The 24,751-nt window shown below is 45.1% G+C and overlaps 2 protein-coding genes and 1 long non-coding RNA gene across 4 annotated transcripts in view; 2 read left to right on the forward strand and 1 right to left on the reverse strand.

Moving 5' to 3' along the window:
* The window catches only part of NDUFAF1 (NADH:ubiquinone oxidoreductase complex assembly factor 1), a 34,675-nt gene extending 34,024 nt beyond the window's left edge, over nucleotides 1–651 (reverse strand). For both annotated transcript variants that reach the window (XR_004285785.1, XM_032343338.1), the window contains exon 1: nucleotides 70–651. The gene's annotated coding sequence lies outside the window, so the exon portion shown is untranslated. The remainder of the gene's footprint in view (nucleotides 1–69) is intronic.
* LOC116590929 lies at nucleotides 80–8,233 on the forward strand. Its single transcript, XR_004285786.1, has 3 exons — nucleotides 80–169; nucleotides 3,410–3,559; nucleotides 7,889–8,233. It is a non-coding gene; the product is annotated as an uncharacterized LOC116590929 (long non-coding RNA).
* A 10,226-nt stretch (nucleotides 8,234–18,459) lies between these two features.
* Nucleotides 18,460–24,751, forward strand: part of RTF1 (RTF1 homolog, Paf1/RNA polymerase II complex component) — a 53,968-nt gene continuing 47,676 nt past the window's right edge. Inside the window, exon 1 of the mRNA XM_032343347.1 lies at nucleotides 18,460–18,674. Within this exon, the coding sequence (XP_032199238.1) occupies nucleotides 18,477–18,674 (198 nt within the window). The 5' untranslated portion in view covers nucleotides 18,460–18,476. The remainder of the gene's footprint in view (nucleotides 18,675–24,751) is intronic.

The following is a 24,751-nucleotide window of genomic DNA, read 5'->3' on the forward strand; positions in this document are numbered from 1 at the left end:
TAACTCCCCGTCTGATTCAGGGGAGCGGTCCGGAGCAGGCCACCGCGAGGCGACCCCCTCAATCCTCACCTGCTAGGGCTGTTGCTCCCCACACCCCGCCGGCGTCCGCTGGTCTCCCCGCCGGTGCCCGACAGCGCCTTCCACCCGCGTCCCCGCTTTTCCCGACCGGGTACTCCGCTTTTCTCGTGCGGGTCCATCTGGTTTTCTAGCCCGGCGTCGAACTCGGCCTTAGGGCACTAGGGTTCCGGCCGAAGTACAAGCGGGAGAAGAGTAACAAGGTTCCCGGGGCCCGGCGAATTGAAGCTTTCGGTCGATTACCCTGACAAAGGGCTGGGCTTCCACCCCTCCGGATCTTTTCTGCTTACCCAGAAAACAGGGGAGAATTTAGAAAAGCCTTTTTTCTCCTTTCCTTTCTGCATTCCTCCTTCAGGCTGCAAACTCTACCTCGCACCTTTCAAATAGGACCCAAATATTGCGAACATCCTTTCGTCCCCGGGCGCCAGGGTTACCCGGGGCCTCCATTCTCCATAACCGCCTAAGAGCTATCCGTGGCCTCAGAGGACTTGATCCCCTGGAATCACGCGGAATCTCAGGAGACCCACCTGGCACCTAGACTGCAAACCCCGCCTCCTTTAGGAGGCCGCCCACCCCGCAGGACTTCTGTATCCTGTGCACCCCTCAGTTGGAGCACTTTCAACATTGTATCTTAAGTATTCATTCACTTCTCACTTCCCCTGCCACACCGTGAACTTTTAGGGTCCAGAACGGTGCTCTTCCTCCAGTCCTTAGCAATTAGCATTGCACTAGCAGGAATTAAGCTCTCAGCAAACATCTGAATGACAATTAACTCCGTTCTTTTCCAAGGTTAAGACCTCACCAAACACAACTGGCTTTTCCAAGTTTCCTCCACCACTTGTTTCCAGGCCACCTCTTCTTTCTTGAAATCCTGCTTTTGACTTTGCTACACTCCGCACTTGCCTAGTTCCCTTAGCCTTCTCGAACCTTCCCCCAGCTGCCTCCTCCACTGATTCTCTTACCACAACGTTAAATGCAGATTGTCTCTAGAGCCCAGACTATGCCTTCCTCTTTTCTAGTTTCAGATGAGTTATGCGCAATTTGATCTCCCGTAAATCCCAGCATATATTTCCAAACTCTTGACAGCAGTTCCAGCTGTGGGATACAGCACTGGCATCTCAAACTCCATATGTTTGAATCTGAATGGATCATATTTACCCTAACTCCTCTTACATTCCATTTCTTTAAATGCCCACATCCTTCTAAGCTGGAAATCCTTGCCTTAAAAACCTCTTAAACCTCTTCTCACTGACTCTAAAGCCTATCTTTGCTATCTTTCGAGCTTTCACTCCCTCGCTCCAAACGCAGTCACACCCTGATAGCTACTGCTCTTATACAAATGGACATTCAGTCTAGTGATTGCCCTGCTCTGGGCACAACAGTTTATCTTTTTCCACTTTAACACGTGGCACCCAGAGCTGAACACCAGATTCCTTTGGCCTCTAGATGTTCCACTGCATAAATTCTAAGCCCTCCATAATCCCCTACTCCATGTATGTTACTCATACTTACCCTCAATTTCTCAGCCCAACTGGTATCTGCCTAAACCACACTCATTCCTCCTCATAATCAGTTAACACTGTTTCTGCTCAGCATTTCTTCCTTTTCTGCTTCCCCAGCAGTTGGTCTCAAGGGTCTCTAGGACTCCCTCCTCCTGCTTTAGCTGATTGGTCCAGTGGTCAGGCAGATCAGGTTATTCCCAGGGTTTTTCTGAAGTAAAACTGGAAAACACTCCTTTTAACCCTGATGTCTCCTGCTGAGCTCAGGAACTGATTGGTAATACCGGGAAGGAAAATGGTTTGCAGCAAGAGAAAATAAAAACAAGGTACAGAGACAAATAGTAATGGCAGGATTAAAGACCCATTCAGAGGGCACTTGGGTGGCTCAGTGGGTTAAGGCCTCTGCCCTGGGCTTGGGTTGTGATCCCAGGGTCCTGGGATCGAGCCCCACATTGGGATCTCTGCTCTGCAGGGAGCCTGCTTCCCCTCCTCTCTCTCTCTGCCCGTTTCTCTGCCTACTTGTGATCTGTCTGTCAAATTAAAAAAAAAAAAAAAAAAGACCCATTCAGCATTTATATTGCCAGTTCCAGTAGTTCTTGAGGCCCAGCTGTATCTATTACCTTCCCATGGCTTGGCCATTTAGTCTTCCCCTGATTTCTAAGCACAATAAATTCTTTTTACCTAAATTAGTCTAAGTTGGGTTTCTACCACTTCCAACCAATAGGTCCTAATTGATACAGTGACTCCATCTACTCTGAACACATCTTAAATCCCATCTTCTCCTTAAAAACTTTCCCTAATGCATTCATCTCATAATGACTGCTCTCCTTCTTCTCCTTCTGACACCCTATAATATTTATGCTTTATACTGTGACACTGGCACTTATGTACAAGTGAAAACTAGATTATAAACATGACTAAGGTGCTCATTCATTGCTCTAGGCATACAAGCCTTTTCTCTCGATCGGGAGGGCAAATACCTTGAAAGTAGTGATTTTTTGTCATGTACTTTAAAATATACTTTTTCTGTGGCAGCTGGGTGGCCCAGTGGCTGGTGGCTCATACCTCTGCGTTTGGCTCAGGTCATGATCTCAAGGTCCTGGGATCGAGCCCCACATCGTGCTCTCTGCTCGGCGGGGAGCCTGCTTCCCCCTCTATCTCTGCCTGCCTCTCTGCCTACTTGTGATCTCTCTCTCTCTGTCAAATAAATAAATAAAATCCTTTTTTTTAACTTTTTTAAAAATATTTTATTTATTTATTTGACAGAGAGAGATCACAAGTAGACAGAGAGGCAGGCAGAGAGGGAAGAAGGGGAGCAGGCTCCCTGCTGAGCAGGGAGCCAGATGCGGGGCTCGATCCCAGCACCCTGAGATCATGACCCGAGCCAAAGGATGCGGCTTAACCCACTGAGCCACCCAGGCGCCCTTTAAAAAACTTTAAAAAAAACTTTTCTATAGTAATCTGCACAATTTTTAGACCCAGGGTGGGGGCTGCCTCAGGAGGCTAAACAAAAGACAAACTCCGTGAAAACCTTCAGGAAGGGCTGTGGTGGCACAGGTCAGCAAAAAATATTTCAATATTATTTGAAATAGGATTCAACAGTTGCATCTCTCAGTGGAGTCCCATCAAGTCTGAGGACAATGAGGGTATGGTCCAGGCCAAGGAACTGAAGTATCTCAGGGAAGTCTGGGATCACGGTGGTGTCACTACAGATCATGGTTCGATCTCTGCTTTGCTAGTCCAGGAACTTAGTTTTATCACGGTGGTGTCACTACAGATCATGGTTCGATCTCTGCTTTGCTAGTCCAGGAACTTAGTTTTATCTGTTTCCTCAGAGGATTACTTCATGCCCAGCAACTTCAGAGGAAGGGATATAACAAGTCAGAATGTCCATTTATTCATCTACAACAAAAAATGGGCCCGATTTGAGAGCCAAGGCCGTCTATCCAGGACATTCCCTCCTGCTGGGGAAGCCAAACTACTAGGTAAGAAGCATCACATAATTACAAAGACAGAGAGTGTCTACACAGATTTTCCATGAAACAAAATAAATTTTCTGTTCTTCTCTTGGGGTTATTCCTATCTGCAGCATGAAGATCAAGCATTTGCTGGTGCCACTTTAATAAATTTCTGAACACAGACAGGTTCTTTTTCTTTTCTTATTTTTATTTTTTTTTAAAGATTTTATTTATTTATTTGACAAAGAGAAATCACAAGTAGATGGAGAGGCAGGCAGAGAGAGATAGGGAAGCAGGCTCCCTGCTAAGCAGAGAGCCCGATGTGGGACTCGATCCCAGGACCCTGAGATCATGACCTGAGCCGAAGGCAGCGGCTTAACCCACTGAGCCACCCAGGCGCCCTATTTTTTTTTTTTAAAGTATTTACTTATTTGACAGAGAGACATAGCAAGAGAGGGAACACAAACAGGGGAGTGGGAGAGGGAGAAGCAGGCCTCCCACTGAGCAGGCATCACGCAGTAGGGCTCCATCCCAGGACCTTGGGATCATAACCTGAGCTGAAGGCAGAGGCTTAATGACTAAGCCACCAAGGTGCCCCCTCTTTTCTTCTTTTTAAAGATTTTCTTTATTGGGAGCCTGGGTGGCTCAGTGGGTTAAGCCTCTGCCTTAGGCTCAGGTTGTAATCTCAGGGTCCTGGGACTGAGCCCCACATCCGGCTCCCTGCTCAGCAGGAGGTCTGTCTCTCCCTCTCCCACTCCCCATGCCTATTCCCTCTCTTGTTGTGTCTCTCTCTGTCAAATAAATAAATAAAATCCTAAAAAATAAAAAAAAAAGAATTCCCTGCCTTTTCTGGGGCCACTGGGTGGCTCAGTTAAGCATCTGCCTTCAGCTCAGATTATGATCTTAGGGTCTTGGGATCGAGCCCCATGTTGGGCTCTCCACGCAGTAGGGAGTCTGCTTGCCCCTCTCTCTCTGCTTCTCCCCCTGTTCATGTATTCTCTCACTCTCAAATAGATAAATAAAAATTTTTAAAAAGAATTTAAAAAAGAATTCCCTGCCTAATTAGGTTGACTAATATTCCATTGTATCTATTTACCACATTTTAATTTATCTATTAAATCACTTAATTTTGAGATTTATTTATTTTACCGGGGAGGGGCAGAGAATCTCAAGCTGACTCCGTAGTGAGCGCAGAGCCTGACAACTAGGCTTGATCCCATGACCCTGAGATCACTACCTGAGCCAAAACCAAGAGTCAGACACTTAACCTAGTGTACCACCCAGCTGCCCCGTCTATTCATTATTGATGGCAAGTTGGCTTGTTTCCACCTTTTGCCCATTGTGAAAAATGTAACTATGAACATGAGTGTACAAATATCAGTTCAAGTCTCTACTTTTACTTCTTTTAGGTATTAAACCCAAACTTCTTTTAGGTAGTTGTATGTTTGTTTGTTTGTTTGTTTGTTTAAAGATTTTTCTTTATTTATTCGACAGACAGAGATCACAAGTAGGCAGAGAGGCAGGCAGAGAGAGAGAGGAGGAAGCAGGCTCCCTGCTGAGCAGAGAGCCCTAGTTGTATGTTTAATATTTGAGGAATCAGGGGTGCCTGGCTGGCTCAGTAGGTAGAGCATGCAAATCTTGATTTCAGAGTCATGAGTTTGAGCCCATGTTGGATGTGGACATTAATTTTTTTAAAAATTAAGGAATCAGGGCGCCTGGGTGGCTCAGTGGGTTAAGCCGCTGCCTTCGGCTCAGGTCATGATCTCAGGGTCCTGGGATCGAGTCCCACATCGGGTTCTCTGCTCCGCGGGGAGCCTGCTTCCTCCTCTCTCTCTCTCTGCCTGCCTCTCTGCCTACTTGTGATCTCTCTGTGTCAAATGAATAAATAAAATCTTTAAAAAAAAAAAAATTAAGGAATCACCCTCTGTCTTCTGTAGTGACTGCACCATTTCATAGTCCCACAAGAAGTGCACAAGTGTCTTATTTTCTCTACTTTTTCAACACACTTGTTATTTTCTGTTTGTTTTTTCATAAGAGCTATCCTAAAGTGTGTGAAGAGGTATCTCATAGTGGTTCTGATTTGCATTTCCCTATTCATTAACTGTTTGTTTAAGTATAGCAATCCCCGTGTGTATTCATTAGCAGTGGGGAAGCAGAGGCTGAAGGGAGGGAAATTGATCAAATCAAGAAGGAAGGCCATGAGAATGGCAGGCAAGAGAGAGGATGGAGGCATTATGGGAAGGTTAACCCAGCCAGGTCTTTGCCGTCTTCTTTCTTAGCCTCCCAGGAGCTCCTCTGTAGTGGGCTCCACCAGAGCTTAAATGTAGCTTTGATCATAACAAAACTGAAAGGCACCCAAATTAGAAATGGAGACAAGGAGAACAGTTTATCTATTTGTAGACACAGGGCAGCCAAACACCAGAAATAATATGACAAAAGAAACAAAGTGAAGCAGATCAAGAACTGGCCACAACAAAGAGAGAGGTTCCCTTACTCAAAGTGAAATGAACCTTCAAAGCATCATCTGGAAATCTAGAACCAGAGGACACTGAAGCTGCTGCATATCAGGACATTAATGAGTAAAGCTCTGCAGTCAGCTAAGTTGCAGGGAGAAAAGAGGCAGAGGTGTTGTCCAGCCTTGGCCAACCTTAGCGGGTAGCAGGACCTTGATGGAATTTCCAATTAACATTAAGTGAGGGGCACCTGGGTGGCTCAGTGGGTTAAGCCTCTGCCTTCGGCTCAAGTCATGATCTCAGGGTCCTGGGATCGAGCCCCTCATCAGGCTCTCAGCTCAGTGGGGATCCTGCTTCCTCCCCTCTCTGCCTGCCTCTCTGCCTACCTGTGATCTCTCTCTCTCTCTCTGTTAAATGAATAAATAAAATCTTTTAAAAAAAAACAGTAACAATAAGTGAGATAATATATGTAAAGTGTTCAGCATAATCCTTGGGATTTTTTAAAAAAACTCCCAAGCTAGATATTAAGAAAAAAAATCTCGATATTATTGTTGTACTCTGGGACAATGCTCAGCAAGTACATAGTCTAGCACAGGGCATGGCACCAAACAAGTAAGAGCAGCACAATGCGAGAGAAATTACAGTAGAGGCAGGTACCAAGTACAGGGGTGGCGCTAAGAAGGGTGTCATGAACACTTAGGGGCCAGTGAATTTAACATCTGGGGGGCATTTTCCCTTTTAATCCTCACAATGATCCTGTGAAGTAAGTAGGAATGTCCTACCTATTTCACAGGTGAGTAATCTTAGTCTTAGAGATGTTAAGTCACTTGTTAGTCGCAGGCCTTCATAGCTGATGAAGTGGTGGAGCTGGGATTCGAACCACATCTGCAGGCTCTCTACAGGGTACCTGCTCATTATCCACACTCCTCTGTATCGTAACTGCTTATTTGCTCACCTTGGGGAGCAGTTCCTAGAGGAAGGACGCGATCTGAGTACTGAGATAAGGTTTTTTGGGTTTTTTTTTAAGATTTATTTATTTATTTGACAGAGAGAGATCACAAGTAGGCAGAGAAAGAGGAAAAGAAGCAGGCTCCCCACTGAGCAGAGTGCCCAATGCGGGGCTTGATGCGGGGTTCAATCCCAGGACCTTGGGATCATGACCTGAGCCAAAGGCAAAGGCTTTAACCCACTGAGCCACCCAGGTGCCCCTAAGATAAGGGTTTAACAGGCAGATGAGAGGAGGAAAATCAGTCCAGGTAAGGAAGCACACAGGCCCAAAGGCACGGAGTTATGCAACAGACATTACATCTAGAAAAATGTAAGAGTTCCTGACAGAAGGGGGACAATTTCTACTGACCAAATTCACAGACAGAGTCAAGCCTGGATCCAGAAATTTACTATATCATGTCTCTCATGCCTTACCACAATCTCGTAAGGCAGATACTATTTCGCCCCTCAGAGGTCTGATGAGAGTGAAGCTCAGAGAGATTAGGTGACCTGACTTTCACAGAAGCAGGGGATTGGCAGAACTGGCCTCTGAGTACAGGTCTGCTAATTCTCCACAATTCTTGTGACTGCTGGGTGTGGGGAGGGCAGAGAGAGAAGAAAGCGGCTGAGCATTTTCTCAGAGTTTTTTACTGGAACCCGCAGTAGGAAATGAAATGTGTTATGATCAAGTCATATAATTATTAATACAAGGTAGAATTTTCAAGTGTTCATCAAAATCTAGTTTTTCTCTCCCTCCAGGTACATCAGAGGATAACACTTCCCTGCCTCCTTATGATTAGGCAATCATTCGACTAGTTCTTGTCAAAGGTTTAGGAGAAGTGACATTTATTAATTTCAGGCCAGAGCATTTCATTTCAGTTTCAAGACCATCCGATATTCTCTCTCCCTGCTGTAGTTATTGTGAAAGCATTTATTGAGAAGGATGCACCACAACATTGAAACCCCCTGCATCGCTAATCCAACAAGAAGAGGACCGTGATTCTAGAGCATCTCTGAGAGCCACAGTAACAGACTTTGCCTGAGTGAAAATAAGCTTTGCTGTGCTTCTTAGGAAAGTTCAATAACCACTCTATTAGATCGTAACCATGGACGGTACATTGTTCACCTCTGTTTCTTGGCACCCGGCTCAGTACCTGGCATCGAGCAGGTTCTCAGTTGAATGTGTGACACCTCAATGTGTAAGTCAGGGAATCCTGTGTTGCTAAATAAACCACAAGTTTGGCTTTTGATAAAGTATGAATTTAAATTACGGAATTCATTTGTATTCGTGTTTCTGAGTATGTCACAATCAGTTTTGATACAGGTCTCAATTAATGAATAATCATACTTTAAAAAGTCACCAAATAACTTATAAAAATAATTTTTAAAGACATAAGGTTATTGGGGGAACCTGGGGGGCTTAGTTGGTTAAGTGTCCAACTCTTGGCTTTGGCTGGTTCAGGTCATGATTTCAGGGTTGTGAGATGGAGCCCTGTGTTGGGCTCTGTGCTCAGCAAGAAATCTGCTTCAGATTCTCTCTCTCCCTCTGCCTCGGCTCCTCCCGGCTTGTGCTCCCTCTTTCACTCTCTCTCAAAATAAATAAAATCTTAAAAAAAAAAAAAGATATAAGATTATCCTTATGGAAACATCCTGTTCACTCACTGGGATTCTGATGTGCCTTCTAGAAGTGTGTGTGTGTGTGTGTGTGTTTTGATTAAGGAGGACAATTCAGGGTATGTACATTCAAATATAGAGAGCATCTGTTATGTGTACTGAGGTAGGAACAAAAGGTTATGAATCATGCAGCTATACTGAGAGAGGCCAGAGATAGGGCTGTCTTCATAACGTCTGAAAATCAGTTCTCACTTAGCAGAGGGAACACTTGCATGCAAGGAAGCCCAGGTCCCATTGGACATGCGCAACTTAATACATGCACGCAGGCAGATGGAGGTAGACATTACCTTGTAGTCTCCCAAGGTGTTTTCTCAGACCCCCATGTACCCCCTAGGGCTGGCTGTCAAGCCAGTCTAACACTGCTGGGAGAGGTTATATTATAGGATAATACACATTACCCAATTCTGGTTTTGGATGTGTTTACCTATGTGTCCCAAAAGGTCTGGCACAATAGATATCAAATTGGTCCTACAGTTACTCTTAGGGAGTGAGATTGGGAGAGAAGGAGTATGAGGGTGAGAGCTTCCTCTCTGGGAGGAAATATACTGCTGTATTTGAATTTGTTATTTACAACAGGCATGTGTTAATTTTGTACTTCAAAACATAAATTTAAAAGGGCCTGCGAGTGATTGAAATACACCTCACATTCTCCACCCAACTCTCCAAATTATACTTTACTCAAGGGAACAGAATCTAGAAATGTGTGGCACTTGCTGGCATCCAAACAAACCTGTTGAATGAATAAAGACCCCAGAGGAGACGCTGAAAGAAAACTTGGTCTTAAGCTCTGCCCTCCACACAGCAGGAGTTGACCTTCTTCCTCGCCTTTTGATTTCATCTTTTCCTCTTTTTTCCCTCCTCCTCTTTTTCCTGTACTCCATCTTCTCCTCTTCAAGCAAACAAACAAAAACCAACAAAAACCCCACACAACAACAGCACAGTGCGGCAAAGGAGTTTTACCATGCCATCCGCTAGTAGTAATAAACACAAAGTACATGAGTAGTGGGTAGGAAAATATGATCTCATACTTACAATGGGGCATTAGGGGATGACTTTGGGTTGAAAAGTAGAGTCACCCAGTCCAAGGCAGAGAGGTAAGAGGCAGAGAGAAAAAGGAAGGAGCTGGGCAACAAAAGCATAGTATTATGCCTGGGGAACACTGAGTTCAGAGTCTCCCCAGGCTGCCACTCTCTTCTCTACTCAAAGTCAGCTGGTCAGTTCATTACTGAAAAGTGACCGGACTCTGAGGAGCCACTTCTTACTAACCAAAGAGCATGGTTTACAAGACTGACTAACAACCTACCATGAGACGTATGTTTGCCAAGAATACTTGTGTCAGCCAAGCAGTACAGCCTCGTCCCACAAGGGGAAACCTTCTGGGATTAAGGGGGCTGTGTGGAGAACAGGGGTCTCAGTGTAGATGGATTTGAAGGCTGTGAGGTGACATTTTCTCCAAACTATGAAAGTCTGGAAAGTCACTCGTGGGCTCCCGGGAGACTATGGCCAGAGTGATGGACAGGACATGGCAGCAGCTCAGGGCCCCTCTATCCTGCAGCTCTGGAAAAGCATCAGAAAACTCTCCCTTGGGGCACCTGCGTGGCTCAGTTGGTGAAGTGTCCGACTCTTGCTTTCCACTTGGTCATGATCTCAGGGTCATGAGATCAAGCCCCCATGGGGCCTGTGTTGGGGCTCCACACTCATGGAAAAGTCTGCCCCTACCCCTGCTCAGGGGTGCATGTGCATGTGCATGTGTGTTCTCACTCTCCTTCTGTCTGTCTCTCTCAAATCAATCAAGTAAGCAAGCAATTTTTAAAGAAAGAAAAGATGGACACCTGGTGGCTCAGTGGGTTATGCCTCTGCCTTCGGCTCAGGTCATCATCTCAGGGTCCTAGGATCAAGCCCTGCATCAGGCTCTCTGCTCAGCAGGGATTCTGCTTCCCCCTTCCCCTCTGCCTGCCTCTCTGCCTGCTTGTGATCTCTCTCTCTCTGTCAAATAAATAAATAAATCTTAAAAGAAAAGAAAGTAACTCTCTCCCTTGCCTTGCCCCCCCTTTCTGGCTACTGTGTTTATACCTCCCTACCTCATCTTGACCACATTCATGATCTTGCTCCTGCACCTGCCTTCCCCTAAAGTTCTTTCCTGCCTGCTGGTTCCTGGTTGCTCCAGGTTAGCAGGCTGGAGTTGCTTATCTGCCACACCAGGGAGAGGCACAGAATTGCTGACAGCAGTTAAGAGCACCACCCTAGAGTCAGATACGTTCCATTACTTACTGTGTGGCCTTGGGAACCTCTCTGTGCCTCAGTGTCCAGAAGGACACAGAGATGTGACATCCAGTAAAGAGGACTTGCTGGCCCAGCTGACGGCCTTTAGCTTTTAGATACTTTGGCATCCAGCTAATTACAGAGAGAGAGACCCTGTGCTCAAGGTCACAGCCTTCCCACATGGCCTATATCTAATGAATGACTGAGGCAGGGTGATAAAGGTCTGAACATTTCAGCACAGTGTGGGACAACTGACCATCTATTTTGGCTTCGGATTACCCATGTGATTAGTTGACGCTCTTGTCAGGTACACACTACAGCTCAACTTCTCCCACTTTTCTCTCCTTCTGTGGCTGTCAATTCCCAGGAACACTCTCTGGTAAATATTCTGCACACTAAATTCCATCTCAGAGTCTGCTTCTTGGAGAACCCAACCTACAACGATTGGTACTGGGATTGATCCAAGAAAGCAGGCAATGAAAGGATGTATAGAAGCAAGGTCACTTAACACACAGCTGGAAATGAAGATCTGGTGATCCAACTGTTAAATATTTTATCATTGGTGAATAGGGATACTATACTGGCAGAAGAGAATGTACTAGTTGGTGGGATGTACCAAATAAATATAGGGGCCAGAGTAACTATAAGAATAGTGAAATTGGGTCACCGTGACTGAAAGCCAAATGTGGAAGCCAGAGGGCCCCCTTAAAGGCATATGAAGAGGGCTTCATCACCTGTAGTGGGAGGGCAGGGAAAGCTGAGGGCCAGGATAATTATCAGAATAGTCTAAGATCCAATGATGTTAAACTCCCAAGCAAGGCAAGCTGGCTAAAGACCCTAGTTGAGAAATAATGGGAATATGACATGTGGGATGGAGATATCCGATCGGTGCCCCTGAAGATCTTGAATTCCCAATTTCTCCTACACCCTCTGAATGTGCAGAAATGGCCCATCATCTAGTGCTTCCCTCTTCTTTGTAGACAATGCAGAAGACCAGACCCTGTAAGACTGCAGGTACCCTTCTCAAAGTCTGCTCTTACCTCCCTGCTGGATACTAGGCTGATAACCAAAGTTAAAACAGTACATAACCCAGTGAGGGATTTATTGGGACTCATTAAGGTGCTATCCCCCAAAGGAGCTACAAGAACTAGCCACACATAAAATGCCAGGAGCTGGGGGAGTAACAAGGGACTGGATTCTGCAGGTGCTTAATCAAGAGGACCAGATCACAAAATTGGGTTAGGGAGAATTTATTGATTTGGAAACATTCTGCTGAGATACAACAGTTATCACTCTGCCAAGGCCCCAGGAAATGCTACCAGAATGGCTCTTAGGAGCATGAAAAACTACAACCCATACAAAGAGGGGGGAAAAAAATGTCAAAACTGCCAGGACACATTGTGTAGGAATAGATTTAAAAACTCAGGGAAGCACAGTGAAGTAGATGTACTGTAGGAAGGCTGGAAATCCCACTAAACGATTACATTCCATGGGAAGATCAAGAGGGATACTCCACTTACTAAAGCCAAAGGGAATGAGATGGTAAAGAGCTGCAACAGCATCACTGAAATTTTACTACATGCTAAAAATGCAGGTCAGGACTGACAGTAGGAGAGACTGTTACAAAATCAGGCTCACAACAGTAATGGGGTGATAGAACTTGCAACAAGAGGCCACGTGGCAGCACTTAACTACCAGGTAGTTAAGGAGCCAGGTAGATACAATTATTCTAATAGCAGAAAGGGCAGCGTGACAGCCAAGGCTGCCTGAACCTCAGAGATTAATGGAGATGGTTTACAGAATACAGCATCTCCAAGGGCTAACAGGGTTAATTTTCAATTTTCAATCAGAAGAAATCAAGGTCAGGTGATTAACGGGCTGAGGGCAGCTGCCCCAATAAAAAGTGACATCCTTCTCCCACCTTTGCATCTGAGCTAATTTTCAGACCCTCAACTCATTAATTAAGAAAAGGTCTGGTATTGTATGCAACTGATGAATGACTGAATTCTACCTCTGAAATTAATAGCACAGTACATACTAATGAAATTGAATTTAAATAAAAAACTTAAAAATAAATAAGTAAATGGTCCACTAACCAAAAGAAGGACCCTGCAACACTGTGTAGGACCGTGTAGCCATCCTGGGTGGCTCAACTGGTTGTGTCCCCCTCTTTTTTTATTTTTATTTTTTTAAGATTTTATTTATTTATTTGATGGACAGAGATCACAAGTAGGCAGAGAGGCAGGCAGAGAGAGAGGAAGGGAAGCAAGCTCCCTGCTAAGCAGAGAGCCCGATGCAGGGCTCGATCTCAGGACCCTGAGCTGAAGGCAGAGGCTTTAACCCACTTAGCCACCCAGGTGCCCCTCTTTTTTTATTTTTAAGATTTATTCATTTATTTATTTGAGAGAGAGGCAGAGGGAGAAGCAGGGCACCCAACGCAGGGCTCGATCCCAAACAAAACCCTGAGACAATGATGAGAGCCAAAGGCACTCGCCCAACCCACTGAGCCACCCAGGCAGTTGGGCTCTATGCCGGGCATGGAGCCTACTTTTTTAAAAAAAGGGAGGGGGGCACCTGAGTGGTTCAATTGGTTAAGCAACTGCCTTTGGCTCAGGTCATAACCCTGGAGTCCCGGGATTGAATCTCACATCAGGTTTCCTGCTCAGAGTCTGCTTCTCCCTCTGACCTCTCCCCTCTCATGCTCTCTCTCACTCTCTCTCTCTCTCTCAAATAAATAAGTAAAATCTTTTTTATTTTATTTATTTATTTGACAGATCACAAGTAGGCAGAGAGGCAGGCAGAGAGTGAGAGAGGAGGAAGCAGGTTCCCTGCTAAGCAGAGAGCCCGATGTGGGGCTCGATCCCACGACCCTGGGATCATGACCTGAGCCGAAGGCAGAGGCTTTAACCCATTGAGCCACCCAGGCGCCCCATAAGTAAAATCTTTAAAAAAAAATTTCCATCTAACCTTTAAAACAAAACAGAAAAACCACGGTAAACATACACAGTAATGGTTTCCCTAGACTTGCTCTCAATGTTCACATACACGCACGTATTACCACATTCTTTCTCCCCCCCCCCACTAAGGTTTATTTATTTATTTATTTATTTTTTAATTTTAATTTTTATTTTTTTTAAGATTTTATTTATTTATTTGACAGAGAGAGAGATCACAAATAGGCAGAGAGACAGACAGAGAGAGAGATGAGGAGAAGCAGGCTCCCTGCTGAGCAGAGAGCCCAATGCGGGACTCGATCCCAGGCCCCTGGGATCATGACCTGAGCCGAAGGCAGAGGCCCAACCCACTGAGCCACCCAGGCGCCCCCTTAAGGTTTATTTTTAAGTAATTTCTCCACCCACTGTAGGGCTGGAACTCACAACCTTGGGATCCAAAGTTGCATGCTCCACCAATTGAGCCAGCCAGGTGCTCCAGTAGGAATAATTTTTATAGTGGGGGAAAAAATTTCTATTTCCACAAAACTGTTAAAAACCCATTATGAGGGATGGCTGGGTGGCTCAGTGGGCTAAGCCTCCATTTTCAGTTCAGGGCATGATCCTGGGGTCCTGGGATCTAGTCCTGCATTGGGATCCCTGCTTAGCAGGGAGTCGGCTTCTCTCTCTACCTGCCACTCCCCCTGCTTGTGCTCTCTGACAAATAAATAAATAAAATATTTTAAAAAATCATTATGATAAAAAATTCATTCTCAATGTATAAAGCTCAAACAGCATCAAAGTGTAAAAATTAAAAAATAAAAATCTCCTATCTCAACCCTCTTCCTACAGTTCCTCCCTAGACAATTATAGCTGGCATTTACTGAGTGCTTACTCTTTGCCAGGAAGTACTCTAAGCACTTTTTCAACATATGTTAACTAATCTAAACCTTATTACAACCCAAAGAGGCAGATATAATCATTATCCTCACTTTACTAAGGGAAAACTTGCACAGGTTGGGTTCTCTGGAAAGCCAACTCAAGAGGAAATTTAGAGTATAATATGTTTATTCATTCAATCTAGACACTGCTTACTCTCGGGCACCAGGGTGGCTCAGCATCTGCCTTTGGCTCAGGTCATGATCCCAGGGTCCTGGGATCAAGCCCTGCATCGGGCTCTCTGCTCAGCGGGGAGCCTGCTTCCCCCTCTCTTTCTCTGCCTACCTCTCTGCCTACTTGTGATCTGTCTGTCAAATAAATAAATAAATCTTTAAAAAAAAATCTTAAAGACAGGGGCAGCTGGGTGGCTCAGAGGATTAAGCCTCTGCCTTTGGCTCAGGTCATGATCTCAGGGTCCTGGGATTGAGCCCCGCATTGGGCTCTCTGCTCAGCAGGGAGCCTGCTTCTCCCTCTCTCTGCCTACTTGTGACATCTGTCAAATAAATAAAATCTAAAAGAAAAAAGACACTGTTCACTCTCAATATGGACTAACTTCAGTATATGAATCATTTGATGACTCCTTGAAGAAAGAGCAAAATCAATAGATTTCACTCAAATAAAGAATATACTTTTTTGGTTTTATATTTTTTTATTTTTTTTTTAAGATTTTATTTATTTATTTGACAGAGAGAAATTACAAGTACACTGAGAGGCAGGCAGAGAGAGAGAGAAGGAAGCAGGCTCCCCGCTGAGCAGAGAGCCCGATGCGGGACTCGATCCCAGGACCCTGAGATCAGGACCCTGAGATCATGACCCGAGCCGAACGCAGCGGCTTAACCCACTGAGCCACCCAGGCGCCCTGGTTTTATTTATTTAAGTAACTTCTACACTCAACATGGGTCTCAAACTCACAACCCCAAGATCAAGAGTTGCACACTCTCCCAAATAAGCCAGTCAGGTGCCCTAAAGCCTATCTTTCTTAATTGCAGTCATAGGTCACTGACAATATTACGGTCTTTTAACATGGAGCTTGAACTCACAACCCTGAGATCAAGAGTCAGAGGCTTAACCAACTGAGCCACACAGGTGCCCCTATTATGGTCTTTTAAGTTTTGGGTTTTTTAAAAAGATTTATTTATTTATTTATTTGACAGGCAGAGATCACAAGTAGGCAGAGATGTAAGCAGAGAGAGAGAGAGAGGTGGAAGCAGGCTCCCTGCTGAGCAGAGAGCCCAATGCGGGGCTCAATCCCAGGACCCTGGGATCATGACCTGAGCCGAAGGCAGAGGCTTTAACCCACTAAGCCACCCAGGCGCCCCTTAAGTTTTTTTTAGAGAGAGAGCACATGTTCGAGATTGGGCAAGGTGGGAGGGAAGGAGGGAGAGGGTGAGGGAGAGTCTCCACCATCAGCGTGGAGTCCAACACAGGGCTCTCACAACCCTGATATCATGACCTGAGCTGAAATCAAGAGTCGTTATTTAACCAACTGAACCACCCAGGTGACCCTTGGTCTTCTTCTATTAACACATTTAAAGAGGGTCCTCACAGAAAGGCATCAAACTTCAGGGTGGCTAGAGATAGGGAAACCGGCTTGGTCATTTGAGTCATTGTTGCCATGGGGTCAGTTCCAAGAATATGTTGGAGGAGAGAGGTCAAGGGGTTATATCTTAGGAAAAATCTTTTGGAGTAAAAAGGGAATTAAGCCTTAATTTTCTCTAAATCCTGAATGCATTTTCAAGCTAACTGGCAGCAAACTGGATATCTTGGTATGTGTTTAGTTCCAGGGATTCCTCTAAGTCTGATATATTCTTTTATTTCTATTCTAAGGCATACACACTTATGATGCTATAACTTACTGGAGAAAATAAAATTTAGACAGGAAAGGGGAAAAGAAAAAACGAGGCGGAGAGAAAAACTTATCAGCTTGCCTGTGTCCAGTAATGCCCAGGGAAGACTGGGATCTAACTCCCAAGTTCACTGCAGAACAAAGAATTAATGACTCCCCAAAAGTTTTGAGAACATTTTCAAATTATTATTGCCAATGTTCCCTATCTCATATTCTAAATCCCACAAAGAAATCACCTCTGAAATTGCCCTTTATTTATTTATTTATTTATTTTAAAAAGATTTTATTTATTTATTTGACAGAGAGAGATCACAAGTAGACAGAGAGGCAGGCAGAGAGAGAGAGAGGGAAGCAGGCTCCCTGCTGAGCAGAGAGCCCGATGCAGGACTCGATCCCAGGACCCTGAGATCATGACCTGAGCCGAAGGCAGCGGCTTAACCCACTGAGCCACCCAGGCGCCCCTGCCCTTTATTTTTTAACGTAATTTCTATGTCCAACATGGGGCTCAAACTCATGACCCCAAAGTCAAGAATCATATGCTCTACAGACTGAGCTAGCCAGGTGCCCCTGAGGTTGCTCTTTTAATTAACTGACCTCGGGGTGCCTGGGTGGCTCAGTGGGTTAAGCCGCTGCCTTCAGCTCAGGTCATGATCTCAGGGTCCTGGGATTGAGTCCCGCATCGGGCTCTCTGCTCAGCAGGGAGCCTGCTTCCCTCTCTCTCTCTCTCTCTCTCTGCCTGCCTCTCTGTCTACTTGTGATTTCTCTCTGTCAAATAAATAAATAAAATCTTAAAAAAAAACATAATTAACTGACCTCAACAAGCAAAAAACTGAACTTTTTTCCTTCATACACCAGTTTCCCAAACCTCCTTTACACTTGTGTTTCTCATATTGATGAAGGGCCCACTCACCATCAGCTTCCTAAGCCAGGATCTAAGACATCACTTGTGCTTGGGACCTCGCCTTACACTCTCTCCCAAATAATATTAGGTCCTGGTAATTCTACCTTCCAAATTATGCAGAATCCATCCACTTCTCTTCATTTGCATTGCCTCTTCTTTGGTTTGGGGCACCATCATCGCCTGCCATAATGACACCAACAGCTTAAGTGGCCTCCTCGCCCTTGGGCTCCCTTCCTTCTCATTCATTCGCCACACTGCTCCCAGAGTAATCTTTTTAAAACACAAAGCTAATAACGTCGTTCTTCAGTTTAAAATCTTTCAATACTGAGGTTCAAACTTCTGAATATAACTTATTAGGCACTGAAGGTTGTGGCCCCTAAGTCCCTCCACACACACCATATTCCCTGTTCCATAATTAACTTTCAGTTCCCTGAACCCAATTTTTTCAATTATCTACGGGCCTTTGCCCATGCGGTTCTCTGCTTGGGACAACCTTCCTTCTATTCTTCTTTTGGGTAACTCGGATGCATCCTCCACGTTCCAGCTCAGGTGTCACCTGCACAGCCCAGGTAGGCAGGCTTTATCCCTGACCGGTGCCCTCTGCGTGGTCCAGCCGACTTGTGTCTTCCAGGCGGGCAAGCCCCTGACGACGCACTTGACACTCCATCAGTGCAGACCAGTTGTAAGGCTTGTCAGAGCAGACCCAGATGATTGCAACGCCAGTTCACTACAGGTACGTAGCACACCAAGCTCCAGCCCCGCACAGGAGACTCACCCAAATCTTCCAGAGGCCGGAGCAGAATACAGGACCACTGTCCACTGTCCGGAACCCAACCCTCTACCGGGGCCCGCCTCCCACGTTGCGTCGGGGGTGGGGCAGGGCGGGGCACCGGGCGCCGGCGAACGGCGTGCGACGAGCGGGGGGCGGGGCCAGGGGCGGAGCGGAGCGCGCATGCGCGGTCGCCTTTGTGTGGGTCGAGCGGCGGCGGCGGCGGCGGCAGTGGCGGTCCCACTGGCAGGCGGGCAAGAGGGGAGTCCGGGCGGCGTCCGGCGTGGGAGCCGGGGGACCACCATGGTAAAGAAGCGGAAAGGCCGCGTCGTGATCGACTCGGACACGGAGGACAGCGGCAGCGATGAGAACCTGGATCAGGTGAGGGCAGGCCGCGGAGGCGCGGGCCGGCGGAGCGGGAGGGCTGAGTCCGGGCCACGGGAGCCTGGAGCCGGCCGGGCCCGGGGCCTCCCGGCCGGAGCTCCCGGCCCGCCCCGTGCCCTGATCTCCGCTGCCACCTCTTTCTTGTCCTCTCCGCAGCACCAGGGGCCCTCAGAGTCCGGCCGGGGCCTGGAGTCGGAACCCCGAGGACTTGGCGCCTTGGGCGGGGAGGCGGGGCAGGGACCAGGCTGGTGGGCCTCGGGCTCGGGGGACCAGAGGGGTCCATGATCTGCCGGGGTCAGATCGGGGCGGCGGGCTGCAGGCCTGGCGATCCGGGCCCAGAGAGATAGGAAGTATCGCCCGCCAACCAGGGAGGCTGGGAGATTTTGGAGGAGGTGCAAGGGTGAGTGTGGGGGTGGTGGGGGCGGGGGGCGAGATGGTGCGGGCTCTGGAAGATGAAGTTTTTCAGATTAGAGGTGTGGATCTGGAGGAGAGACACCCTTAAACGTTCCGGGGAACTTATGCCGTGCTTGATGAGGAAGACTTAGATGTGAGCGCAAATCTGTTTGGCAGCTAGGGTCGTTAGTGGTTGAGAAGGGTCCCCGTTGAGATGTCAGACCAAAGAAAACTCTTGGGAGAAGGAAAGAGGCCAAAAGTGGAGAAATATATAGGAAAACTTGGAAGGGCTATGACTGAGGCTTTTTGGCTCTTTTCATGCAGCATCCCAGAATTCTTTCTTACTTGAGGATTGTGCAGGATTGAAAGTAACTTTTGGTCTCACTGTCTTGGGGTTGAACTGTTTTTATGCTCTAGAAAATATTGTAGGGAGGAAGCTGTCCTTTACAGCAGTGCTCTAGTGATACTAGAAGAATGAAAGAGTACCCCCCCACACCATGTTTTGTGAACAAATGATACAAAGAGTATGTAAGAGGTAGTAGCTTTATAAGTTAAAAAGAGAGAGTACTGAATTTAGAATCTGAAATTTTGAGTTCTAGGCTGGCTCTGCTGTTTTCTAGCTATGTATCTTTTGTCTGTAACTGTAAACTCTAGATACAGTATTAGCCTTGAGTATCTAATTGGGCTATTAAAAGGATCAAGTATTTGTAAGAATTAATATTGGTATGAACACTTGCAAACTAAGGCTTTTGTATAAATGGCTTCCTGGGGGTTCTTTGTATTAGGCCACAGGTCTCAGGACTAAAGTATTAGGGCATGAAATGGGTGAACTTTAAGAAGAAGGGCCTGGAAATGTGTTTAAGAAAAGAGGGCTGTTTTGAAAATGGTATGGAGGTGGGAAAGTTGTGGGGTTTCATCAAAGGGAGAAAACCTTGTTTGGGGATAGGTATTGAAAGGTAAGTTGAAAATGTTCTCACTGAAAGGCTCCTGAAATTTATGAAAGGCTCCTAAAATTTACAAAAATATAAAAAATATATTCTTGGCTGGAAAAGTTTGATAATTTTAGATTGGCACTTTTTTAAAATTTAGAAATGTGGGTATTTCCAGTAAAAACACCAGCTACCATTTACGTAGTGCTTGGGTTGAACTAGTCACCTCAAGTGCTTTATTTATTTATATTGTCAAGTTTTCAGATTATGGTGAACTTTGTGTCATTTTCTGCATTTTACATATGAGGAAGATGGAGGTTGAAGAAGAAATTTACCTAGATTCACACAACTTATTACTGGTAGAGTTAGAATTTGAACTCCAAATCTGCACGATAGTAAGGCACATACTCTTCACTATACCAGCTCAATTTGTTAGTCTTTTAATTTTTCAGAGTGCAAAATTAGAATGATGTTTTGTGGTCATTTTACTTGTTGCTAGAATTCAGGTTTGTAAAGTACATTCAGTAGTGTGGAGGAAATTGTTATAACAATTAAAAAGATTATTTGGGAGCTTCCTTGGTAAAGCACTCTAAGACATCTGTTCTGATGGTGAATGAACTAAGCTGCAAATTACTCTGTCTGTAATGATTGCCCACAGAATTCTAACAAATGAAATGAGTTCAGAGCTCCCTTTTGTGGTAGAGAGGTTTTACCTGATCCACAAAGAGCTAGCTCTTCCAAAGTGGATACTGGAAGGGATTGCAACTTTAAACCCAGCTCTATCTGTTTATAAAAAGAAATTAGCATAAAATTTGTAAGTAATACCTGATAGAATTTAACAGCAATTTCAACTTTCTTCTCTTCAGCCACGGTTAGGTGGCATTCTTTTATCAGATGGGAACCAGATCAAAACTCCCTTTCCCTCCTGCACATCCTAACAGAGGCGCTTGTGCCTCTGTCTGTTCAGCAATCAGGCTCTCAGAGGACTGAAAAACAAAGATCTCTGCCCTCTAGAAGTTTTCACCAAAGACCTTTAGGAGAAAATCAAAGTCAGACTGGTTTGGGGGTCTTTGGAATCCTCAGAATAAAATCAGTGCATCTGGGCCTTTCTAACCAAGATGCGTTGGGCTGCTCCATCTAGTTCTAGGTCTTCATTGTGGGTATAACATCATATTTGCTATCTACTGTAAGGTCCTTGTGGAAAAGACAAAACCATAAGAAATCTCTGAGTGTCTAGTGTAAGAGTGAAGCAGTTAGAAAAGGAGGTTCTTGTTCCCAGGTTTTCCAGATGGGAGTAGAAGTCATTATGTTAGAAATGTTATTTCCAACTTAGTCCTTGTTGAAGGTAAGGCAGGTGAACCTACTATGCTGATTTTTTCTGATGGTGGGAGGAGGACCATCTGTGTCAGAAGCTGCCTGGGTTGCTTGTTTAAAATGTACTTTGCAGGGGCTCCCATCCCAGACCTACTGAATCAGACCCTCAGGGGATAGAGCCCTGGACTCTGCAGCTTTACCAGATACAGCCCAGGTACTCATTTATATTAACGACTGAGACTACTGTCTGTGTGCAAGCTAATCTTTTTGGTAAGACACTAAGTCGTTTGGGAGAGAAATAGCCTTCTGTCCCATCTATAGTGTGCGCACAAGAAGAAAACTGGACAAAGATGTTTGAGGTAGCAAAGCTCTTGGCTATTCTAAATCTCGAAGCTGTTTGAATTGTTGGGATGCTTTTTATTGAGACCTATTTCCTTTTTTCCTTTCATGATGGGACGAGAGGTGTGTAGGAACTGAATTGGAGTAGTTTAAATTGTTTTAACTTTGAAAGATTTTAAAAACTCAGACCTTTGAGAATTTGAAGGATTTCTTTTTTACATGTGACCTCTTAGTGACCTTATTTTTTATGTTGGGCATACCCTTCAACATTTTTTTAAAGGATTCCTTTATTTATTTTAGAGAGCTAGCGGGAGGGGCAGAGGCAGAGGGAGAGAGCATCTTAAGCAGATTCTGCACTCAGCGCAGAGCTGGATGCAGGGCTCGATCGCATGGCCCTGAGATCACAACCTGAGCCAAAACCAAGAGTCATATGCTTAACTGACTGCACACCCCCCCCCCAGGTGCCCCATCTTGAACATTTTAAAATTGCAAATCCTTAAGATACTTGCTTTTGGTGCCTTTTGGAAAAGAATTTGAGGCAAACCTATGGTTTTGTTGTTTTTGTTTTTGTTTTTCTACCCTGTCATGTACTTCCATGGGTATAACGGATGTGAGTCATTACGAATAATATTTATGCAATGTGTCTTATAAAATGAAAAGCATCCAAGATAATAAAGGAATAGCGTTCTCTGTTCAGATCAATACAACTCAGTATTTAAAAAAACTTTACTCTGCCTTAAGAAAAAAAATTGGGCTACTTGCATACTGGAATGCTTTATTTCATAATATCCTCTCTTATTTAAAATGGTGATGTTGTCATGTCCTCTTTTTCACTGCTTATGATACTTGAAGTAGCAATAATTAAATTTGTCTTTGAAAGAACAGGCCCGGGGCGCCTGGGTGGCTCAGTGGATTAAGCCTCTGCCTTCAGCTCAGGTTATGATCTCAGCATCCTAGGATCGAGTCCCGCATCAGGCTCTCTGCTTAGCAGAGAGCCTGTTTCCCACCCCCTCCTCTGCCTGCCTCTCTGCCTACTTGTGATTTCTGTGTGTGTCAAATAAATAAATAAAATCTTTTTTAAAAAAAGAAAGAACAGGCCTGTAAATATTTTCTAGCAGTTATTTTTAGATATATGTAAAAAATAAAATACCATTGTTACAAAGTATCCTTCTTCCATAAACCTTCCGCATAAAAGTTGGGAAGTTTATTATTTTTTTTAAAAGATTCTGTTTATTTGAGAGAGAAGAAGAGAGACCACAAGCCAGGGGAGAGGCAGAGGGAGAAGCAGATTCCCCACTGAGCAGGGAGCCCAACACAGGACTCATCCCAGGACCCTGACCTGAAGGCAGATGCTTAACTGACTGAAGCCATACAGCGAGTTTAAATTTAAAAGTTGTGCCTCTTTTGTAGTCTTTTTTTTTTTTTTAAAGATTTTATTTATTTGTGTGAGAGAGAGAGGACTGAGAGAGAGAGAGAGAGAGAGAGAGACAACATGAGAGGTGTGGAAGCTGGATGTGGGACTCATCCCAGGACTCCAGGATCCTGACCTGAGCTGAAAGCAGTCGCTTAACTGACTGAGCCACCCAGGCACCCATGTGGTCTTTTTTATATTAGAGCAGAATTTCGTAGAAGTCTAGGATGAAAAACTTGCGAGAAGAATGAAGTTTTTGGTTTTGGGTTTTTGTGGCTTTTTTTTTTAAAGATTTTATTTATTTATTTGACAGAGAGTTAGTGAGAGAGTGAACACAAGCCAGGGGAGAGGGAGAAGCAGACTTCTTGTTGAGCAGGGAACACGATGTGGGACCCGATTCCAGGACTCTGGGATCATGACCCAAGCCAAAGGCAGATATTTAAGGACTGAACCACCCAGGCACCTTGCTTGTGAAGCTTTTAACTTGTGTCCTAATGTTGCATCCAGCTTGATGTAACTCATTTGTTAATTTCACTCACCTTTTCTGTGCAGGAAGATTGAGTCTCATGGGAGCTCTAACAGAGAAGCTTTTAGGAAAAACTCAACACCAGATCTGTTGGTGTATTTATTGCTCCCTTCCTAGACTGTAAGATCCCCAAGGGCAGAGATTGTTTATCTTTGAACAAATGTGTTAGACAGTGTTAGGCACTGAGGCTACTGGGTCAACAAAATGGAAGCAGTTTCCACTTCCAAGGAGATTAGAGGAGACAGAGAGGAGGGGGTGAGTGTGGGGCAGGCATTGCTCAGAGTCATTTCATCACAGTTTCATTAGAGGCTGTGAGGGAAGAGCAGTGATACTGTGAGAGCATGGCAAGTGGCCCTAGACTACTCTGGAGGGAGTAACACACAGATTTGGAATGTGTGTTAAGGAAAAGATTAGGAGATGAAGAGTACAGAGATGTGTTGCGTGTTCATGGTTGAGGGACTGGCATGCTCAAAAGCATCGAGGCAGGAAGGACCTAGCACCCTAATGAAACTGAAAGAAACACACAGCGACTGGAGTATATATAACAGGTTGGAGAGAGAAGGTACAATGAAACTGCAGTAGACCCTGTTTGGAGCCTTTGAAGATGGAAAAGTCAGTTTAGTGAATCAAAACCAGCCTTTAAAATGAAAATGAAATTGAATCAAATAGAAAACATCGGGGGTGCTGGCTTAGTCAGTAGAGCATGTGACTCTTGATCTTGGGGTTGTAAGTTTGAGCCCTGTATTGGGAGTAGCAATTACTTTAAAAAAAGATCTTAAAAAAGAAAACATCATGGTCAGACTTAGTAAAAAGGAGTGTTGTTTCCTGTAACCTGTATTTTGCATATATACACGTATGAGTATACTGGCTCATGAGGTAGAATTTATCTTACTGTGAGCTGGGGTTAAAAAGTTTTAAAGTTTATTGGTAGGGCCATGTTGGCAATGTTAAGGACTTTGGACTTGTTTCTGAGGGAAATGAGAAACCACTGAAGATTTTTAAGCTTGAAGAGGTGGTCAGGTTTGTCTTTTAAAAAGTTTGCTTAGGGGCACCTGGGTGGCTCAGTCTGTTAAGCATGTGCCTTCAGCTCAGGCTGTGCTTCCCAGATTCTGGGATCCAGCCCCACGTCAGGCTCCCTGCTCAGCCAGGAGCCTCCTCCTCC

Source organism: Mustela erminea, chromosome 5 (assembly GCF_009829155.1).
Source record: "Mustela erminea isolate mMusErm1 chromosome 5, mMusErm1.Pri, whole genome shotgun sequence".
Taxonomy (NCBI): Eukaryota; Metazoa; Chordata; class Mammalia; order Carnivora; family Mustelidae; genus Mustela; species Mustela erminea.